Genomic DNA, 19,089 nt, shown 5'->3' with positions numbered 1-19,089 from the left:
AAACTTCCTGAATGTGGTTTTGAGGGGTGCAGCTTGTAGAACGGTGTCACTTTGGGGTATTTTCTATTATATCGGCCACCCAAAATCACTTCCAATGTGATGTGGCCACTAAAAAAATGGTTTTGTAAATTTTGCTGGAAAAATGAGAAATTGCTGATCAACTTTTATCCCTTCTAACTTCCTAACAAAAAATTATGTTTCAAAATTGATGCAGATGTAAAGTTGATATATGGTAAATGTTATTTATTAACAATTTTGTGTGACATAACTCTCTGGTTTAAGGGCATAAGAATTAAAAGTTTGAAAATTGCAAAATTTTCGCCAAATTTCTGATATTTTCACAAATAAACGCAAGTCATATAGAACAAATTTTACCGCTATCATGAAGTACAATATGTCTCGAGAAAACAGTCTCAGAATCAGTGGGATCCGTTGAAACGTTCTAAAGTTATTACCACATAAAGTGACACTGGTCTTATTTAAAAAATTTGGCCTAGTCATTAAGGTCAAAATTGTCTTGGTCACTAAGGGGTTAAGGAAGCCCTATCACTTGTATTTTTTTACTGGGTGTAAAAGCTGATATCCTCCTGAATCTGGTGTGTTTTCCTTTTATTTTCATGTCTCTCCATTCCTGAGAAATAGCCACCTCTTCCTTGTAGGTAAATCTATTCTTTTCAACTAAGGGTTGGGAGTTTTCTTGAGGAGCAGGGAAGAAGGGGTCATATTCTCAAGAATGGAAAAGCGCAGGAAGAAAAGATAAAAAATGCCATATTTAGGAGAGCGACATTTACACCAGGTAAAAAATATTACAGGGCCTCCTTAAGACTTCATACTGTATGTATTTCTACTTAGCATCAAAAGTGTTCAACTGCTCAATAATTCTAACAAATGACCTAATTTCATCAGACCTGCAAGTGTACTTGTATAAAATGAGAGCAAGTGGCATACAAAAACACACATCCTACCCTATCGATTATGCCTTCTTTACAAAATAAAAAAAGTACTGCATGCGAGAAATCGGACCGTACATGGAACACAATGTTCTAGTCCATCTTTTCACGGTGACACTTGAGCAGTGCCAATGTGTGTCTCACAACGTCCTCAGGATGCCAGGGAAGGTCAGAAAAAGAAAGCTGGTTACTTAAAAGAGGAAGCTGTCTTTGCATCTGAGCCAAGATGAATATAGAACCACTGTACAAGTACAATGCTCCGTTGAAGAAGAATGTGAGAGCTATTCAAAAGCGCTGCACTACCACCCAGAAGACGAGAAGTGACCCAGCCAAATATTTGCTGCCCATACCATATTTAACACAGAAACTATTGTTGCATGACATCATATCCACAGCTGACAACGCATGTGGTATTTTCTCTCTTTTCCTTATTTGTTTTATCAGCAAAGTCAAAAACATCGGAATAGTAAATTACAAATATTACCACATTTAACTGACAGTGCGACTACCCTTCATTGACTTTTATATCTACACATGGTGTATACTGTATGTACAGATATCTATTTATAGAAATAGATATATATTAGATATGTAAATACATATATATATATATATATTCACATGTATATTTATATATGCTGTATAGTCCCTTAGGTGAGCCTTGTGTACATTGGAATCATTTATACAATTAGAGGCGGATTACCAAGCTGCAACTACTTCAATGCATTAATGATAACTTTTAAAACCATCTAGCTTGGCAGATGTTGCCATCTGTATCATGGCTCACAGCATAGCAGCAGCTGTAACTAATCATGAAATCAGTTTTCAACCATTCAAATGAGGGCAGACATAACGTCAGAGATTGGCTGGACCACCAGCATCAATACAGACTCTTATGTAGACGTGTCAATTGCATATTTATCTGTTGCAATGTTCCAATGCCGTGCTTAACACATATACCTTATTAAATAGATCTCTTACATCTGAATGTACTGATGTATTTACTATGAAAATACAATTCAAAATAACTGAACCTGCTTTATACTAAGTAGATGCCTGCTGTGCTACATAGCCATCATCTGCTTGTAACTGCAGCAACCAAAGTTAGCTCTGATCGCTGCAATTTAACCATTTCAATGCTGCTTTCAATCACTGAACAGCAGCATTTAAATGACACCATTACCGGTGTGCGATCACGAAGAGCCGATGATTTATCATGGCAGCCGGAGTAACAAAAATAATCAAGACATTATGAAGTTGGTGGATTGATTCCGGACAAATTATAGAATTATTTTCACAGAACTTGATTTAAATAACCAGGAAACAATCTATCTTGATAAATGAAGCAGAATAACATGCAATAGGAACTGGATAAAGAGTCCTCGTGTGCCCCATCAAAAATTAACAGAACATAGCCATAACAGTAAAAGACGTGTTGCATGTTCCCAGTCTAGAAGGTGAACTGTTGTTTGTAAAGTGAATGAAAGCTAAAGGACTCAATGTAAAATTCTAAGTTGATGAGTGTGCTATCCGTGATGGAAAGCAGGTGATATTTTTTGCCAAAGTGGATAAGTATTTCTATTTACTTAACACAGTTAAAGGAAGAGGTGAGACCCTGCACACATGGATGCAATGACTATAGCCACACATGGCATTGAGGTCTGGGTAACAGACATCCAAAAAGCATTAAGAAACAGCAAAATGGAACCTGACAGAAAGACAGTGTCATCACTGAAAATAAGAACAGAAGAAAAATTCATTGTGACCCCCAACTACTACAAGAAAGGAGATACAATCGAATCCAGATACATAACCAATGCATTTAATAAGAGAAAACAAAATACATTTCTCAGTGCTCAGAAGGGGATGCCAACAAATGGATAATACCTGATGAGGAAAACAATGCTACAATGAAAAATAAAGAATTCCAGCTATTGAAAGATCCCTCAAAGATGAAGGGAAAATCAAAAGACATGGAAAGGCAGATGAAACTTCTGAAGGAACATATAAAACCCGAGACAAAAGTTGGTATGTAAACAGCAAGAGACCGAGATACAGTGCCTTGAAAAAGTATTCATACTCCATGAATTTTCTAAATTTTTTCACGTTTTTTCACTCACAAACTTGAATATATTTTGGGGGATTATATTTGATATGCCATCACTAAGTAGCAAGTGTTTGTGAAGTGTAAAGGAAATGATTCATGGTTTTCTAAAAAATATTTTAAAAATAGAAATCTGAAAATTGTGATGTGCATTTGTATTCATCTCTCCTGAGTCAATACTTTGTAGGGCCATCTTTCGCTGCAATTACAGCTGCAAGTCTTTTGGGGTATGTCTCTAACAGTGTTGCACATCTAGAGGCTGAAATTATAGACCATTCTTCTTTGTAACTAGCTCTAGCTCAGTGAGATTGGATGGAGGCGCCTGTGAGCAGCAATTTCAAGTCTTGCTGCATATTCTCAATGGGATTTAGGTCTGGACTGTGACTGGGCCATTCACACATATGACTATGCTTTCATCTAAACCATTCTATTGTAGCTCTGGTAATATGTTTAGGGTCGTTGTCCTGCTGGAAGGTGAACCTACACCCCAGTCTCAAGTCTTTTGCAGCCTCTAAGGGCACGAGCACATGCTGAGTATTTGATGAGTTTTTTACATCAGTATTTGTGAGCCAGAACCAGGAGTGGGTAACAAATGCAGTGGTGCACATGTTTCTATTATACTTTCCTCTAAATGTTCCACTCTTGATTTTGGCTTGCAGATACTGAGGTAAAAAACTCACCAAATACTCAACGTGTGCACATGGCCTAACGGGTTTTCCTCCAGGACTTCCTGATATTTAGCACAATCCATCTTTTCATCAACTCTGACCAGCTATCCTGTACCTGTTGAAGAAAAGCATCCCCACTCCATGATACTACCACCACCATGTTTCATGGTGTGGATGATGTCTTCATGGTGATGTGCAGTATTAGTTTTCTACCACACATAGCAATTTGCATTTAGCCCAAAAAGTTCTACTTTGGTGTCATCTCACCAGAGTACCTTCATCCACATGTCATGCAGGGGACATAACAAGCATGTGTAAAAAGGTGTTCTAGTCAGATGAGACCAAAGTAGAATTTTTTTTGGCTAAATGCAAAACGCTGTGTTTGGGGGAAAACTAACACTGTACATCACCCAGAAAACACCATACAGCAGGACAACGGCCTTAAACTCAAAGCATATTCATGTGTTTAAATGGCCCTGTCACAGTCCAGAGCTAAATCCCATTGAGAATCTGTGGCAAGACTTGAGATTGCTGTTCATAGACGCCTCCATCCAATCTCACTGAGCTAAAGCGAGTATGCAAAGAAGAATGGGTAAAGATTTCAGCGACATGTTAAGCATGTCACGGTGAGGAGACTTTTAAAGCCGCAATGCACCTCTGGGAAATATGCAAATTGTGTCTTCAGAGAGGAAGAAGACCAGAACTCTAGTGCCACCTACAGGAAGAAACAATCCTAAAAGTCAATAGTGATCCTTTAAAGAGACTTATCACATGACTTAGAATATAAGCCAGAACCAGAAACTCAATTTGCAGACACTGTGTTTCGGGGTACTGCCCCTTGTCAGTGCAAAGTGTGAGTTCTGGTTTGGCTGGGTGAGAGGCCTCTAGATGTGGAAAGCTGGTAGAGACATACCACAAAAGACTTGCAGCAGTAATTGCAGCAAAAGGTGGCACTGTATACAAAGAAGAAAGGACTCTCTTGAAAAGGGAAGTATTAAAAGCTTGTGCAGGCTACAGAAGAAATAGAGAAGGAAATAGATATAATTATCATCGAAAAGAATGCGGTTTAGGTGAAGATTAGACAATTTAGACAAGCAATGATGGATATTTCTGCACAGTTACTGACTGCAGAGAGAGATGTTTTGGGCTGATCAAGGGGCTGGATCTAATGAACTAACCCTTTATTGTTGAGAAAGGATGTTGGAGTATACAACAACTGCAGGCTTATGCTACGGAGGGATTAGCCTTAGCAGACAGTAGATTGTGCAGTGTTCCTAACTATATTGTATGACTTGTCTGGTTTGTTTTTGCCTAGTTTTTCCTGTAATTCTCCATGTTGAGATGAGAAATACAATGGCTGATGTATGTCCCAAGTAAAACATTTAAAGGAAACCTAACAGTGGCTGCAGGATTTCAGCCGTATATGTTTAACTCTGAAACACGGCAGCGTTTCAGAGAAAAACATAGTTTAATAGCCGCAGACATGTCTCTCCCTGAGTGGATGTATGAGGAGAGACCTGTCACTCTGTCCTTACACTTATTAATGCATGTTTTGTACATAGTAAACAGGATTTAATATATAGTCAATGGAAAATAAACACTAATAATCAAAAACATTAACAAAACAAATAGTCTATTATGGGTTTTGTACAAACAGTAACATGCAGTTTGTTGGTGGTGCAATAGTGCGATGTAGCAACAAGTGTCAGTAGTTGGTCAAACATTTCCACGTGTTGACATCTTGGATACATAGATGGAATGCCAAGTGCTACGTGTCCGCAAACTACAAGAGTTATAGTTATGTACTTAGTGCAGCTGTGAATACACTCAAGAACACGCCGGTGGTGTATGGAGGTCGATTAATTCATCCCATGACTTCCTAAATCATGCTGATAGATCAGACCACTCAGCACTGTATTCTAAATAGAGAGATTGGGGAAACCAGAGAGGCAAGTGTAACCTCTGACACCTCTCTGGTCACCATGAAGTCATCACACACACAGTAAAAGCATTTCTGTGATAGACTCCCTTAAAACATGATAAATATAGCCCACCCTAGGATCACACAGCCATATTTTACATTCACATTCCATACCTGAAGGTTTCATACGTCATCTCATTCCTGTTTCTTGGATCATTAGATACAAAATGTTGTTTTATCTCTCTGGAGTTGGATTCGCTGATACTTCTTAGTTTACTCATGATTGAAGCAATGTCCGCCATAGGGAACTAAAAAAAAATGAGGAATAGCTGAACAAAAACAGAAAGAATGATAATAGATGGACTGATAGAGACTGCGCTGCGCACCTATGGCGTTCTGTGCCATTAGCCGCTGCTCCAGTCTTCTCAGTGACAATGGTGGAGATGCTGAGTGGCGAGTGCACATTGTGCTCATCCGCCCTACCAGAATGATCGTCACTCAGAGGTTCCATTGCCCCATTTAGCTTTTCTGTATTCTATACCTAGTGCCAGTTGTTATTGTATTGTTGGGATATCACTGGTACACAAAACTGGGTTGCTATTTTGTGCTTTGACCCAAGGAAATTGGGACTCCCACTGTAATTCTGACCTCGGACTGCATGACCCTTTGTTGGCTTGATTGTGTTGCCTTTCTCCTACATTTTGATTAAGGGCTCATACCCATATGTGTGAAAAAAAATGTTCTGATATCTGGACCGAAAAATCGGATGAGTGTCATGCAAGTGTCATGCGATTTTCATGAGAGGACAATGCAATTTTTCACAAATAGCATCCGTATGCAATGCGTTTTTTTTACTCTGCAACTATTATTCTGCTATCATTTTCAGGACCATTTACAGTGTTCTATGTTACAGAATGGTAATGCATCCGTAAAAATCGGAGGGCATACGGATGGTCCGTATGCCGTCCATTTTTTTTTGTCACACCCATTGACTTGCATTGGCGAGTCTCGTCCGAGATACGCGGCAATGTGCAGCATGCTGTGATTTTTTTTTCTGCCCGATTTCTGCTGAGAAAAAAATCACAGATGAGCTGTCACTCATAGAACACCATTGGACAGAGTGCAATCCGATTTTTTATCGGATTGCACTCGTCCGTTTTTCTCACAAATGAGTATGAGCCCTTAGACTATGCCCTTAGACTTAGACCAGGCCTGTCATAGTCTAGCTATTCTCTCATTCTGATACCGGTTTGTACGGTGGCATTTTTAAGCTTGCTCCACCATTAGGGGACTACTCTGCAGACAAAATGTTGGAGACTGCAGCAAACACCAGATTTCTGCATTAGAGTTTAGGAGCAAGCTCAGTAGGTTCTGCAAACCAAAGTGGAGATTGAAATGACTGCCTGTAGAAGTCTGTTTTAAGCTGACAGTATCTTTATGATAGATTGATAGAACAAACAGGTTCAGCGGTCCGAAATCACACATGTCAGATCATTATTGTAGCATCGGCGTCTCTGCCCCCTGCCAGGCAGAGACGCCGTCCCCCTTACCACCGCGGTCCTGCTCCAGCGTCTTCCGGCCTCCCTGCAGCTGGTGCTGGTGCACGCAGCTTCCCTGGCACTGTGCTTAGGGCGCGCGCGCTCCCTCCCTCTTAAAGGGGCCACGTGCGCCATCCTAAAAAGTCCCCGGCCAATGGCCGGAGGACTTTCCTTATAAAAGGCACCTCCTCCAATATGGAGGTGCCGTGCAAGGTTGTTGCTCTATGATACTTACTTTGCTTCAGCCCTCGGGTCCTCTGCAAGTCAGTCCTGTCCGCCAGTCTGATCTTCAGTCCAGTCCACCATTCTGACTACTTTCCAGCCCGACAGTCTGTCTACAGTCCAGACCGCCAGTCTGTCTATGGACTCTGCCCGCCTACCTGGAAGCACCTGCCTGTTACCTGCCGTGTCAGCCTGCCTGCTTACCTGGAAGCACCTGCCTTTTACCTGCTGTGTCTGCCCGCCTGCTTACCTGGAAGCACCTGCCTTTTACCTGCCATGTCTGCCTGCCTGCTTACCTGGAAGCACCTGCCTGTTACCTGCCGTGCCCGCCAGCCCGCTTACCTGGAAGCACCTGCCTGTTACCTGCCGTGCCTGCCAGCCCGCTTACCTGGAAGCACCTGCCAGTTACCTGTTTTACCCGGCTGCCTGCTTACCCGGAGCACACGTCTGGCTATCAGCCGAATCAGCCTGCTTGTCTACCCAGACCACCTGTCAGCCTGCCTGCCGTGCTCACCCGCTGTACCGGTCAGTTCCTGCCTTCTGACCCGTGGGAGTCATCTGCTCTCATACAAGGTTGGTCCCAGAGTGGCACCTGGTCCCTCTGCTCGGTCCCTCCCTGGTTCACGGAGTCGACTGAGCCGCCGTGCGACCTTGGTCGGGCCAAGTAGATACTTAGTCACACCCCTCTGGTCCCTCCTTGCACCGCAGCACAGAGGTTCCACCACCCGGATGCGTAACAATTATCTTCACCGACATCATTTGTCAGGAAGAGTAGCGAAACCCCCATACAAATCAGACTGTCGGCCATGCCCAATGGTATCGGAGGGTTCAGCCTTGGTAAGTCTAATGTGTATGGGTTCCTTTAGTATGAAGTTTATTAGTTGAGACACTATACCCCAGATTCATCAAAGTGTTTATGCCAGAATTCTGGAGTAAAACAGTTTGAAAAATTGCGCCTTTTGGCCTTTTCACGCCATTTTCGACCAACTCCGCCAAAGTGAACAGGACTGTGGAGAAGCCAGGGTAGGATGGTGTGGTAACGCCCACGCAACAAATTCATCATTACATTACACTAACAATGTTACTCCATCCCTGACTGGAGTAAGGGTATGCGCACATGTCAGGTATTTGATGTAAAAGTTTCTGCACCATTTCTGCATCTCTTGACAGGAAAAATGCCGCATAAAATACGTGCATTTTTGCCGCGTTTTTTACATGCATTTTGGGTGAATATTTTTTCCCACTCATTAGTATGAGTGAAATTTGCATCAAAAACACTAAAAGATGAAATCTGCACCAAATTTGCAAGTCAAAAATAAGCAGCATGTGCATGAGACTTCAGGATTCTCATTCACTTTGCTGGCATAAGGAAACCCTTCAGATTTTGTGACAAATTTGAGCAGAAAAAAAAGCGTCAAATTTGTGACCAATCTGCAACGTGTGCACAGGCCCTTACATTTCTGGCTAAGCGCATGGAGACGCACTGAGAAAATGCATCGAATTCATTAAGTGATTTTCGTCTCTTATTGAATTCATTGCATCGTTATCCTGCACGCCCCTATTAATGCAAATACTAATGAATCGAGGCATGTGTAACCAGATTTTGGATTACCATGAAGGACAGACCGTTTATTTTAGGCCATCTACCAGATTAAATTAACATACAGGGTTCACTTTTTAGCAACGCCTTGAATTGTCTTTTATTATTATATTACTGGGAATAACTGCAGATGCAAAAAATCTAGAATGAGCAAGAGAGGAGAGGAAAGGGGTTCCTTGGGATTGGACCAAAATTGCAATTTCACCTAAAAATGAAAAAAAGACTGAACCACAGCTCCACTGCCTGATGCCTTAATGTACGTTATGCATTAGGACAAGAACTGCATTTATTAAATTAACGCTTTCCATATACCAGACTCATTTTGTGGGCTGCTATGAGGAAAAAGCACTAGAATCCCCAGCAGCAGTTATGTAAAGTACAACACAAGGACGGGAACTTCATATACAGGTGCATCTCACTAAATTAGAATATCATCAAAAAGTTAATTTATTTCTGTTCTTCAATACAAAAAGTGAAGCTCCTATATTATATAGAGTCATTACACACAGAGTGATCTATTTCAAGTGTTTATTTCTGGTAATGTTGATGATTATGGCTTACAGCCAATGAAAACACAAAAGTCATTATCTCAGTAAATTAGAATACTTTATAACAACAGCTTGAAAAATGTTTTAAAAATCCAAAATGTTGGCCTACTGAAATGTATGTTCAGTAAATGCACTCAATACTTGGTCGGGGCTCCTTTTGTATCAATTACTGCATCAATGCGGCGTGGCATGGAGGCGATCAGCCTGTGGCACTGCTGAGGTGTTATGGGAGCACAGGTTGCTTTGATAGCAGCCTTCAGCTCGTCTGCATTGTTGGGTCTGGTGTCTCTCATCCTCCTCTTGACAATACCCCATAGATTCTCAATGGGGTTGAGGTCAGACGAGTTTGCTGCCCAATCAAGCACAGTGATACTGTTGTTTTTAAACCAGGTATTGGTACTTTTGGCAGTGTGGACAGGTGCCAAGTCCTGCTGGAGAATGAAATTTCCATCTCCAAAAAGCTTGTCGGCAGAGGGAAGCATGAAGTGCTCTAAAATTTCCTGGTAGATGGCTGCGATGACTTTGGTCTTGATATAACACAGTGGACCTACACCAGCAGATGACATGGCTCCCCAAACCATCACTGATTGTGGAAACTTCACACTGGACCTCAAGCAGCTTGGATTGTGGCCTCTCCACTCTTCCTCCAGACTCTGGGACCTTGATTTCCAAATGAAAATTTGAACTCTGGGACCTTGTGGAGTGTGTCAATGACTGCCTTCTGGACATCTGTCAAGTCAGCAGTCTTCCCCATGATTGTGGAGTCTACTGAAACAGACTAAGGGACCTTTTTAAAAGCTTAGGAAGCCTTTGCAGGTGTTTTTTGTTAATTATTCTAATTTACTGAGGTAATGACTTATGTGTTTTCATTGGCTGTAAGCCATTATCATCAACATTAACAGAAATAAACAATTGAAATAGATCACTCTGTTTGTAATGACTCTATATAATATGAGTTTCACTTTTTGTATTGAAGAACTAAAATAAATTAACTTTTTGATGATATTCTAATTTAGTGAGATGCACCTGTAGTTGTAAACAATGTGACTTACCTATAATCTAGCTATTTTGACCATTGTGGGTGGATTGTGGGGTCATATAGACCCTTGAATGCAGATCTGTTTACATTATATTGATCTGTAGTTCAGTGGCCCAATCACATATTTGCAAACTGCCCTAAATTCGCCAAAACTCACAATTTTTAGAGAACCTGGTCAATCCGAGGATCACAGTCCAAAGGGGTGTATTTTACACAAATCCCAATGATAAATGGGCAGTTGTGGTTGGGTTGGGGAGGATGAGGAGCATGACTAATATGTCCCTAAATTACCAATATGAATGTTGGTAGCCATCATGAGCCTGACCAGCCCAACACTTCTACTGGTGGATGACGGCACATGCTTGCTATATACCCTGGAAAAGATCTTGATGCATATTTAGAACATGTCCCTAGCCACTATCGGACTGACTCGAAGGGGCTGTCCCAAGAACAAAGTACATTTTAATAAATAGATCTTGAAATAATAAAAAGTTAAAATAAATGTTCCTATGCTGAGATAATCTTATAAATGTGCCCCTGCTGTGTACTGTGTAATGGTTGTGTCTGACTGTACAGGAACATGGTCTGATCATACCACATCTCCTGGGCAGGGGGGGACGTACACAGACAGGGCAGCACAGGATCACAGCTGATTGTTTCTGTGAAACCTACTCAAATACTGATGCAAAATACTGAACAAAGTCCTGCAGTAAGAATATAGTGGTATGAGTGTCATTTTTAGCCCTCATCATATTTATTAAATGGGTTTCTTAGCATTTACTGCTTTCATCAGTGCATCATTCTCTTCCCTCCCAACTTCCTGCTTGAGAGGGCCAGAAGATTGACAGTTCAAGCCGATGGTGGAAGCTGAGCAAGGAGAGGCAGCATTGCTTCTTCACCATTGGAGGAGCAACATGAACACTGAAGCTGGCCGGATCCAGCAGTCTGTCCATTCCAGTCCAGCGCTTACACGTTCCAAATCAAAGCACTTGCAAAACACGCTTCTTGCGCAGGAAACTGGCCCCTTCAGACAGACTGCAGCGGCAGCCAGTAATTTGCACAATGAGCCGTAAACTATAGAATTAAAAAGTAACCTTTTCTAGAGAATGGAGACGATTTTTAGTAGCAGCTAAATTGCATAATTGCTTGTTTTTACCCATTTAACGAGATAAAATAACCTTTTAAACAAGACCTAACATATCTGATGCATAGTGCACACAGACCTCCCCTGGTGCTCACAATGCTCTGATAAGCCTTAGGTCTCCTATAAGGGCTTTTGTTTTGCTGAGATTGTAGCATGTGCTGAGCAATCTAATTCATAGAACAAGCGCAGAAAACAGAACCATAAACAGATTTACATTCATTCATTATCTGAACTCATTTCAATGAATTTACGGTTTGCCAGTAACAGTATTTATGAGCACATTAGTCTATAGATGAAGCCAGTACGGAGCTACGTGTCCTATCATAACTTGCGCTAGTGCTCCACCTGGTGGTTTATTATAGTCATTGTAAATTACACTGCAAGAAGCAGATCCTCTTTTATAAAGGTTTACGACAATATTAAAAACTAAATAATTCATATAGCTTCCATCTTATACGTATATTCATTCACATCCACTCGTTGCTCAAGAAAGAATTCACTTAAATGTCAGAGGGGTTTTCCTGCCAAAGTGCTGCTGAGTAAGGCCAAGGCCCCACTATCAGTATTCGGTCAGTATTTTTTCTCAGGAGTGGGAGCCAAAACCAGAAGTGGGTGATAAATGCAGAATTGGTGACTTGTTTCTATTATACCTTCTCTCTGATTGTTCCTCACCTGGGTTTGACTCCCACTCCTGAGAAAAAATACTGACCGAATACTGACCTAATACTGATAGTGGGGCCGTGGCCTAAGAGTGATTACCACTCTGCATTATATACACTGCACAAAAAAATAAAGGGAACACTCAAATAACACATCCTAGATCTGAATGAATGAAATATTCTCATTGAATACTTTGTTCTGTACAAAGTTGAATGTGCTGACAACAAAATCACACAAAAATCATCAATGGAAATCAAATTTATTAACCAATGGAGGCCTGGATTTGGAGTCACCCCTAAAATTAAAGTGGAAAAACACACTGCAGACTGATCCAACTTTGATGTAATGTCCTTAAAACAAGTCAAAATGAGGCTCAGTATTGTGTGTGGCCTCCATGTGCCTGTATGACCTCCATACAACGCCTGGGCATGCTCCTGATGAGGTTGCGGATGGTCTCCTGTGGGATCTCCTCCCAGACCTGGACTAAAGCATCTGCCAACTCCTGGACAGTCTGTGGTGCAACATGACGTTGGTGGATGGAGCGAGACATGATGTCCCAGATGTGCTCAATCGGATTCAGGTCTTGGGAACGGGCGGGCCAGTCCATAGCTTCAATGCCTTCATCTTGCAGGAACTGCTGACACACTCCAGCCACATGAGGTCTGGCATTGTCCTGCATTAGGACGAACACAGGGCCAACAGCACCAGTATATGGTCTCACAAGGGGTCTGAGGATCTCATCTCGGTACCTAATGGCAGCCAGACTACCTCTGGCGAGCACATGGAGGGCTGTGCGGCCCTCCAAAGAAATGCCACCCCACACCATTACTGACCCACTGCCAAACCGGTCATGCTGAAGGATGTTGCAGGCAGCAGATCGCTCTCCATGGTGTCTCCAGACTCTGTCACGTCTGTCACATGTTCTCAGTGTGAACCAACTTTCATCTGTGAAGAGTGTGGTGTTGTTATGCAGACGAAAGGAACTCCAGAAGGCCACACAGAGATGCTGGATGGTAGGTTTAAACAGCCATACTTTTATTCTTTTCCTTCCGTTCCCCTCCTCCTGCCTTGTCCCCTCCTCCCCATTACATCATCGTTACTAGGCAGAAACTGAAACAAGGATAACAGCCAACCAATCACAGATGTAGTAACAACATCACATCTCTCCTCTTCTCACAAAACAAAACAACAATAGAACTGGATAACGGTTCAAAAATTCACATTAGTACAAAGGGTTTTTTTTTTTTTTTTTACTGCAGAACATAGTCCAAGAGGTGGGCTGGCGGTCTTCAATTTGCCCTCGCTGGATAGCGGTGAGACATCTCAGTCCCAGATGAACTTTCCGAGTCCTCTGAGGTATCCTCCCTTGGAACTTCTGAGCTCTGGGGACCCGGCAGGACGTCATCGCCATCTGCCTCGTCTGTTTCTGGGACATAGTCACAAAGTTTTTTAAAATGTGACACGTTCCTTGTGACCTGGCGACCGTGATCTTGAGCAGTGACCATGGTGCCTTTGACTTGTGTGACCTGAAAGGGTTCAGGATAGTATCGTGATGCAAACTTGTCACTAGGTCTTAGTCTTTTTACAAGGACCCAATCTCCCACCAAAACTTCCGGCGGCTTGCAACGATGACTGCTCTTATCTGCATACCTCTTCATCTTCTGTTTGGATATGGCATCCTTAGTAGCAATTGGTGTTTGAACAGGACTCAGCGGAACGCTCGGGAGTTTGACACGCATAGGCCTGTTGAACAGCGCAGTGGCGGGTGGTACCCCGGTAGTAGAATGGGGTGTAGCTCTGTACTGTCTAAGAAATCTGTGTAGCTCTTGCTGTAAATCCTTGTGCTCCATGGTAGCGATCCTCAAAGTTTTGTTGATTGATTGCATGAACCGTTCCACTTCACCATTGGCCTGAGGCCAGTAAGGAGTTATTTTCCTGTGAGTGAAACCCAGATAGGTTGCGAATGATCAATAGTCTGTGCTATTAAAAGGTGGTCCATTGTCGGATTTCACGGTTTCCGGTATGCCATATGCCGAGAAGATCTTGTCTAATTTTGGTATAACAGCCCTGGCAGAGGTTGTCGAAACATGTTCAATGACTGGGAACCTCGAATAGTCATCCATGACAACCAGCAGATAGGAGTGATCCGGTAAAACACAGAAGTCAACACTAACAGCAGTCCACGGGCCCTCTGGCAGGGGTGTCATTTGTAAGGGTGCGCGTCTATGGTCAATTGTAGTTGCTTGGCAAGGTATGCAAGTTTCAATAAGTGTCTCTACTTTTTTGTCTAGTCCTGGAAACCAGACTTTCTCTCTCAGTAATTGCTTTGTTTTCACCACCCCTTGATGAGCCTCGTGGGCCAGATCCAGTACTCTGCTTTGAAGCTTCTGGGGTATCACCAGCCGATTGTTACGCAACAGTAGATTTGAATCAGACACGGAGAGAGCATGTCGTGCATTAAAGAAAGCTGTCAAGTAGGTTGTTTGATCTGGTGTTTGGAGGTGGGCTTCAGCAAGAAAATTGCTCCAATTTTTAGATCGAACAGTCTCTATAACTAACTGAAGTTGGTGATCGGAATCCACCGTTTGTTGTATTTCCTCCATAGTCATGGCTTTTGGCACAGAATGTGCAACAATAAAATTGATATGTTCCTCTGCAAGGATAGTTGCTGGGATGTCGTCCTTGGTAGTTTGTGGTGTTGGGTGTCTCGAGAAGTAGTCTGCCGGATTACCAGCTCCTGCCTCGTATCTCAACCGAAACTGGTAGTTCTGTAGGCGGAGCAACCAGCGTTCAAGTCCTGGGGGAGGCTTTGAAGAATGTTTGTTGAAAAGCGGAATGAGCGGTTTGTGGTCACTTATCACTGTGAATTTATGTCCCATAAGGTACAGATGAAAATGAAGGCATCCCCATACAACCGCAAGAGCTTCCCTTTCAGTTTGTGAATAGCGTTGTTCTGTCTCTGTTAAGGCTTTGCTTGCATAGGAAATGGTAGAGACGTTGCCTGCTTTGGACACTTGTGTGAGAATTGCACCCAGGCCCACCGGACTTGCGTCCACGATCAGCTCGGTGGACTTTAGAGGGTCAAAATAGGCCATGACGGTGTCGCCAGTTAGACTGGACTTCATGGAGTCGAATGCTGCTTGGTGTTCAGTAGTCCATGTCCAAGGAGTGTCTTTTTTCGTGAGTAGTCGCAGGGGTTCGGAGACCGTGGCCAGATCAGGTATAAATCGTCCACAGTACGTGACTAGTCCTAGAAAACTGCGAACCTCTGACACATTTTGAGGTTGGCTAGCTGACTTTATGGCAGAAATTTTCTGAGGATCTACTGAAACTCCTTGCTCAGAAAAGATATATCCAAAGAAACTTAATGACTTTTGGTTAAACTCACATTTTGACGGATTGACAGTTAGATTGCAGGCTTGCAGTCTCTGAAACACTTGCTCTAAGTGACTGTCATGCTCCTCTTGGGTTGTACCATATATAAGAATGTCATCACTGACGTTTAGGACTCCTGCTATTCCAGATGGAACCTGACTGATAACGTTCTGAAATATTTCTGCCGCAGATGAGATACCAAAGTTCAACCTCTTGAATCGTCGTAAACCCACGTGGGTACTAAAAGTTGTAATGTATCTGGAATCTGGATGCAACTCAAGTTGATGATAACCTGATTTTAAATCAATTTTAGAGAATACTTTTGCACCATTCAGGTCTGCGAGAATGTCATCAATAGTGGGCGTGATGTGCCTTTCTCTTTGAATAGCCAGATTGGCATGCCGCACATCCACACATAGCCGGATTTTACCAGGCTGCTTTGGTTTTGGTGCAACAACAATGGGCGATACCCAAGGGGTCGGGCCTTCAACTCGTTCAACAACATCAGACGCTTCCAGATCTTGCAGTTCTTGCTCCACAAGTTTGCGAACATGAAATGGGATGCGCCTGTGAGGTTGAACAGACGGCTATATTGACTGGTCAATATGCAATTTTATCTGAACGTCTTTTAGCTTACCGAGACCTTTAAAGAGATTGGGGTACCTCTGCATGATGTGTTGGGCCGAAGGACCCGTGACGCTATTGACCAGGTTGACCAGACCCAGAGATATAGCAGTACTGCAGCTGAGAAGCGTGTCTGCGGAGCACTCTACTACTTATACAGTGTCGGTGATGGACTTCCCATCAGCTGCAAGTTCTGACTGAAATTTGCCGCACAGGGGTAGTGCCGATGCTGAACCATAAGGAAAAATCTTTAGGCTAGTGCTTTGTAGAGCAGGTCTGTTCGGGAGTCGGCTATAGACTGCACGGCTGATGACGTTTACTGACGCCCCCGTGTCTACTAGGGCTTCCACCGGACTGCCATTTATCAGGATAAGTCGCCTTGGACTGGTAAGTGCGTGCAGTGTTTGAGATCCCTCTGCAGTTACTGAGAATAGATAAGTACTGTGAGGCTCGTCAGTAAGCTGCAGCGTTTGGACTTTTTGTGACCTGGGTTGTACTGTGGGATGAGGGGATTGTGGTTTGGATCTACACACTTTTGCAAAATGGTTTTGTTTTCCACAATTATGGCAGGTCCCCCCTTTTGCTGGGCAGATATTCTGGTGAGGATACGACCCTCCGCAGTTGTAGCAAGTTGCCCCCTGCGTACGAGGCACAGGCGGTCTCTGTGTTAGCTTTGCTATACAAGATGGTGCTTCTGCCTCGCACTCAATGTTCTCTATGAGTTTAGCTTGTTTTTCGGTGGTATCATTTACACGTGCTGTTTCAAGCAATTTTGCTAAAGTCATGGTGGGATCTCTGAGTGCTTGTCTCCGTAATTTAGAGGAGATGCAGCCTTGTAAAATCTGCATTTGGATCTCTTTGTCGACATCTGCAAATTCACAGTAAGCTGCAAGGTGCCGTAGTCGGACATGATATTCATCAATATTTTCTGTTGCTGACTGCTTTAATTGTCTAAACTTGAAGATTTCAAATGCCGCATTTCTGTGTGGGGAGAAGTATTTGCTTAATGCTGCCTTGCTGAGCTCATAGTCTTTGTCTTCTCCGGTATTAGGCAGAGTAGTGAAGATATCATAGACTTGTTCCCCTGCATAATGTAATAGCATGGCTTTCTTCCTGGTATCATCTGATATGTTCATGGCTTGTAGGAATATATCAAAACGCTTCAGCCATTTCTCCCAACATGCTGCTAGGTTAGCTGGGGACTGATGTACATCGAAAGCAGGGAAGGCAGGTAAACAGGCCATTGTTGTAGAGCTGAAATACCTTTAGTTGATGATGAACGCTTCCTCGTCGCCAGTTGTGGTGTTGTTATGCAGACGAAAGGAACTCCAGAAGGCCACACAGAGATGCTGGATGGTAAGCTTAAACAGCCATACTTTTATTCTTTTCCTTCCGTTCCCTTCTCCTGCCTTGTCCCCTCCTCCCCATTACATCATCGTTACTAGGCAGAAACTGAAACAAGGATAACAGCCAACCAATCACAGATGTAGTAACAACATCACAAAGAGCACAGGGAGCCAGTGGCAACTTTGCCAATCCAGGTGTTCTGTGGCAAATGCCAAGCGTCCTGCATGGCGTTGGGCTGTGAGCACAATCCCCATCTGTGGACGTCGGGCCCTCATACCACCCTCATGGAGTCGGTTTCTAACTGTTTGTGCAGACACATGCACATTTGTGGCCTGCTGGAGGTCATTTTGCAGGGCTCTGGCAGTGCTCCTCCTGTTCCTCCTTGCACAATGGAGGAGGTAACGGTCCTGCTGCTGGGTTGTTGCCCTCCTATGTCTCCCTCCACATCTCCTGGTATCTGCTCCTTGCTCTGGACACTGTGCTGACAGACACAGCTACCCTTCTTGACACAGCTCGCACTGATGTGCCATCGTGGATGAACTGCACTACCTGAGCAACTTCTGTGGGTTGTACTGTAGAAAAAAACAACAGCCAAAAAGGAAGAGAAGAGAGAAATGGTCCGTGGTCACCACCTGCAGAAACACTCCTTTATAGGGGGTATCTTGCTAATTGCCGATCATTTCTACCAGTTGTCTGTTCCATTTGCACAACAGCAGGAGAAATTGATTCACAATCAGTGTTGCTTCATAACTGGACACGTAGATTTCACAGAAGTGTTATTGACTTGGAGTTACATTGTGTTGTTTAAGTGTTCCCTTTGAGCAGCAGTGTATATATACATACACATTAAAAATGTCTAGCCAGCGGCACCAGCTAATCACCGGGACGGCTGCCCTTGTAGAAGGAGATGTCATGAAGAGCCCACCCCTTTAACATTTGCCATAAAAGTTTGGGAAAATTCTTTACAATGCACAGGTAAGGCTCTGTGCACATTATATCTGACCCTTCATATGGTAGGAGTGTTTCACTTTTTATACTTCTGGAGGAAGACTCCAATATTTTCACTGTATCATAATGAAAACAAATATTTATTTATTTTTTGCTCTTTTACTGGATGCTTCTGTCTTCTATGCAGTTCCATATAAAAAAAAATGTCATGACACTTCCTCGATGTGAGGACATTCATTTGGCATACATCGGGTTTAACAGGGCCTTATGGATATGTTCAGAGTTAAGTCTGTAGCATTCCGGCGTATACGTCGAACATAGTGTTCAAATGTCATGCATGCGTAAAAACTGTGATCGTTAATTGTGATTTTTTTTAACCATAGTTTTACTTAAAGGGAAGC

At 42.9% G+C, this 19,089-nt stretch overlaps 1 protein-coding gene across 2 annotated transcripts in view; it reads right to left on the bottom strand.

Annotated features, from left to right (window-relative positions):
• The window catches only part of EFHC2 (EF-hand domain containing 2), a 140,464-nt gene that overhangs the window by 23,670 nt on the left and 97,705 nt on the right, over positions 1 to 19,089 (bottom strand). For both annotated transcript variants that reach the window (XM_073667242.1, XM_073667243.1), the window contains exon 11: positions 5,818 to 5,951. In XM_073667242.1, coding sequence (XP_073523343.1) covers positions 5,818 to 5,951 — 134 coding nt within the window. The remainder of the gene's footprint in view (positions 1 to 5,817; positions 5,952 to 19,089) is intronic.

Source organism: Phyllobates terribilis, unplaced genomic scaffold (genome assembly GCF_046119375.1).
Source record: "Phyllobates terribilis strain yellow unplaced genomic scaffold, ASM4611937v1 Scaffold_2__4_contigs__length_985480577, whole genome shotgun sequence".
In the NCBI taxonomy this organism is placed as follows: Eukaryota; Metazoa; Chordata; class Amphibia; order Anura; family Dendrobatidae; genus Phyllobates; species Phyllobates terribilis.
This window is presented reverse-complemented; position numbering and strand designations above follow the sequence as displayed.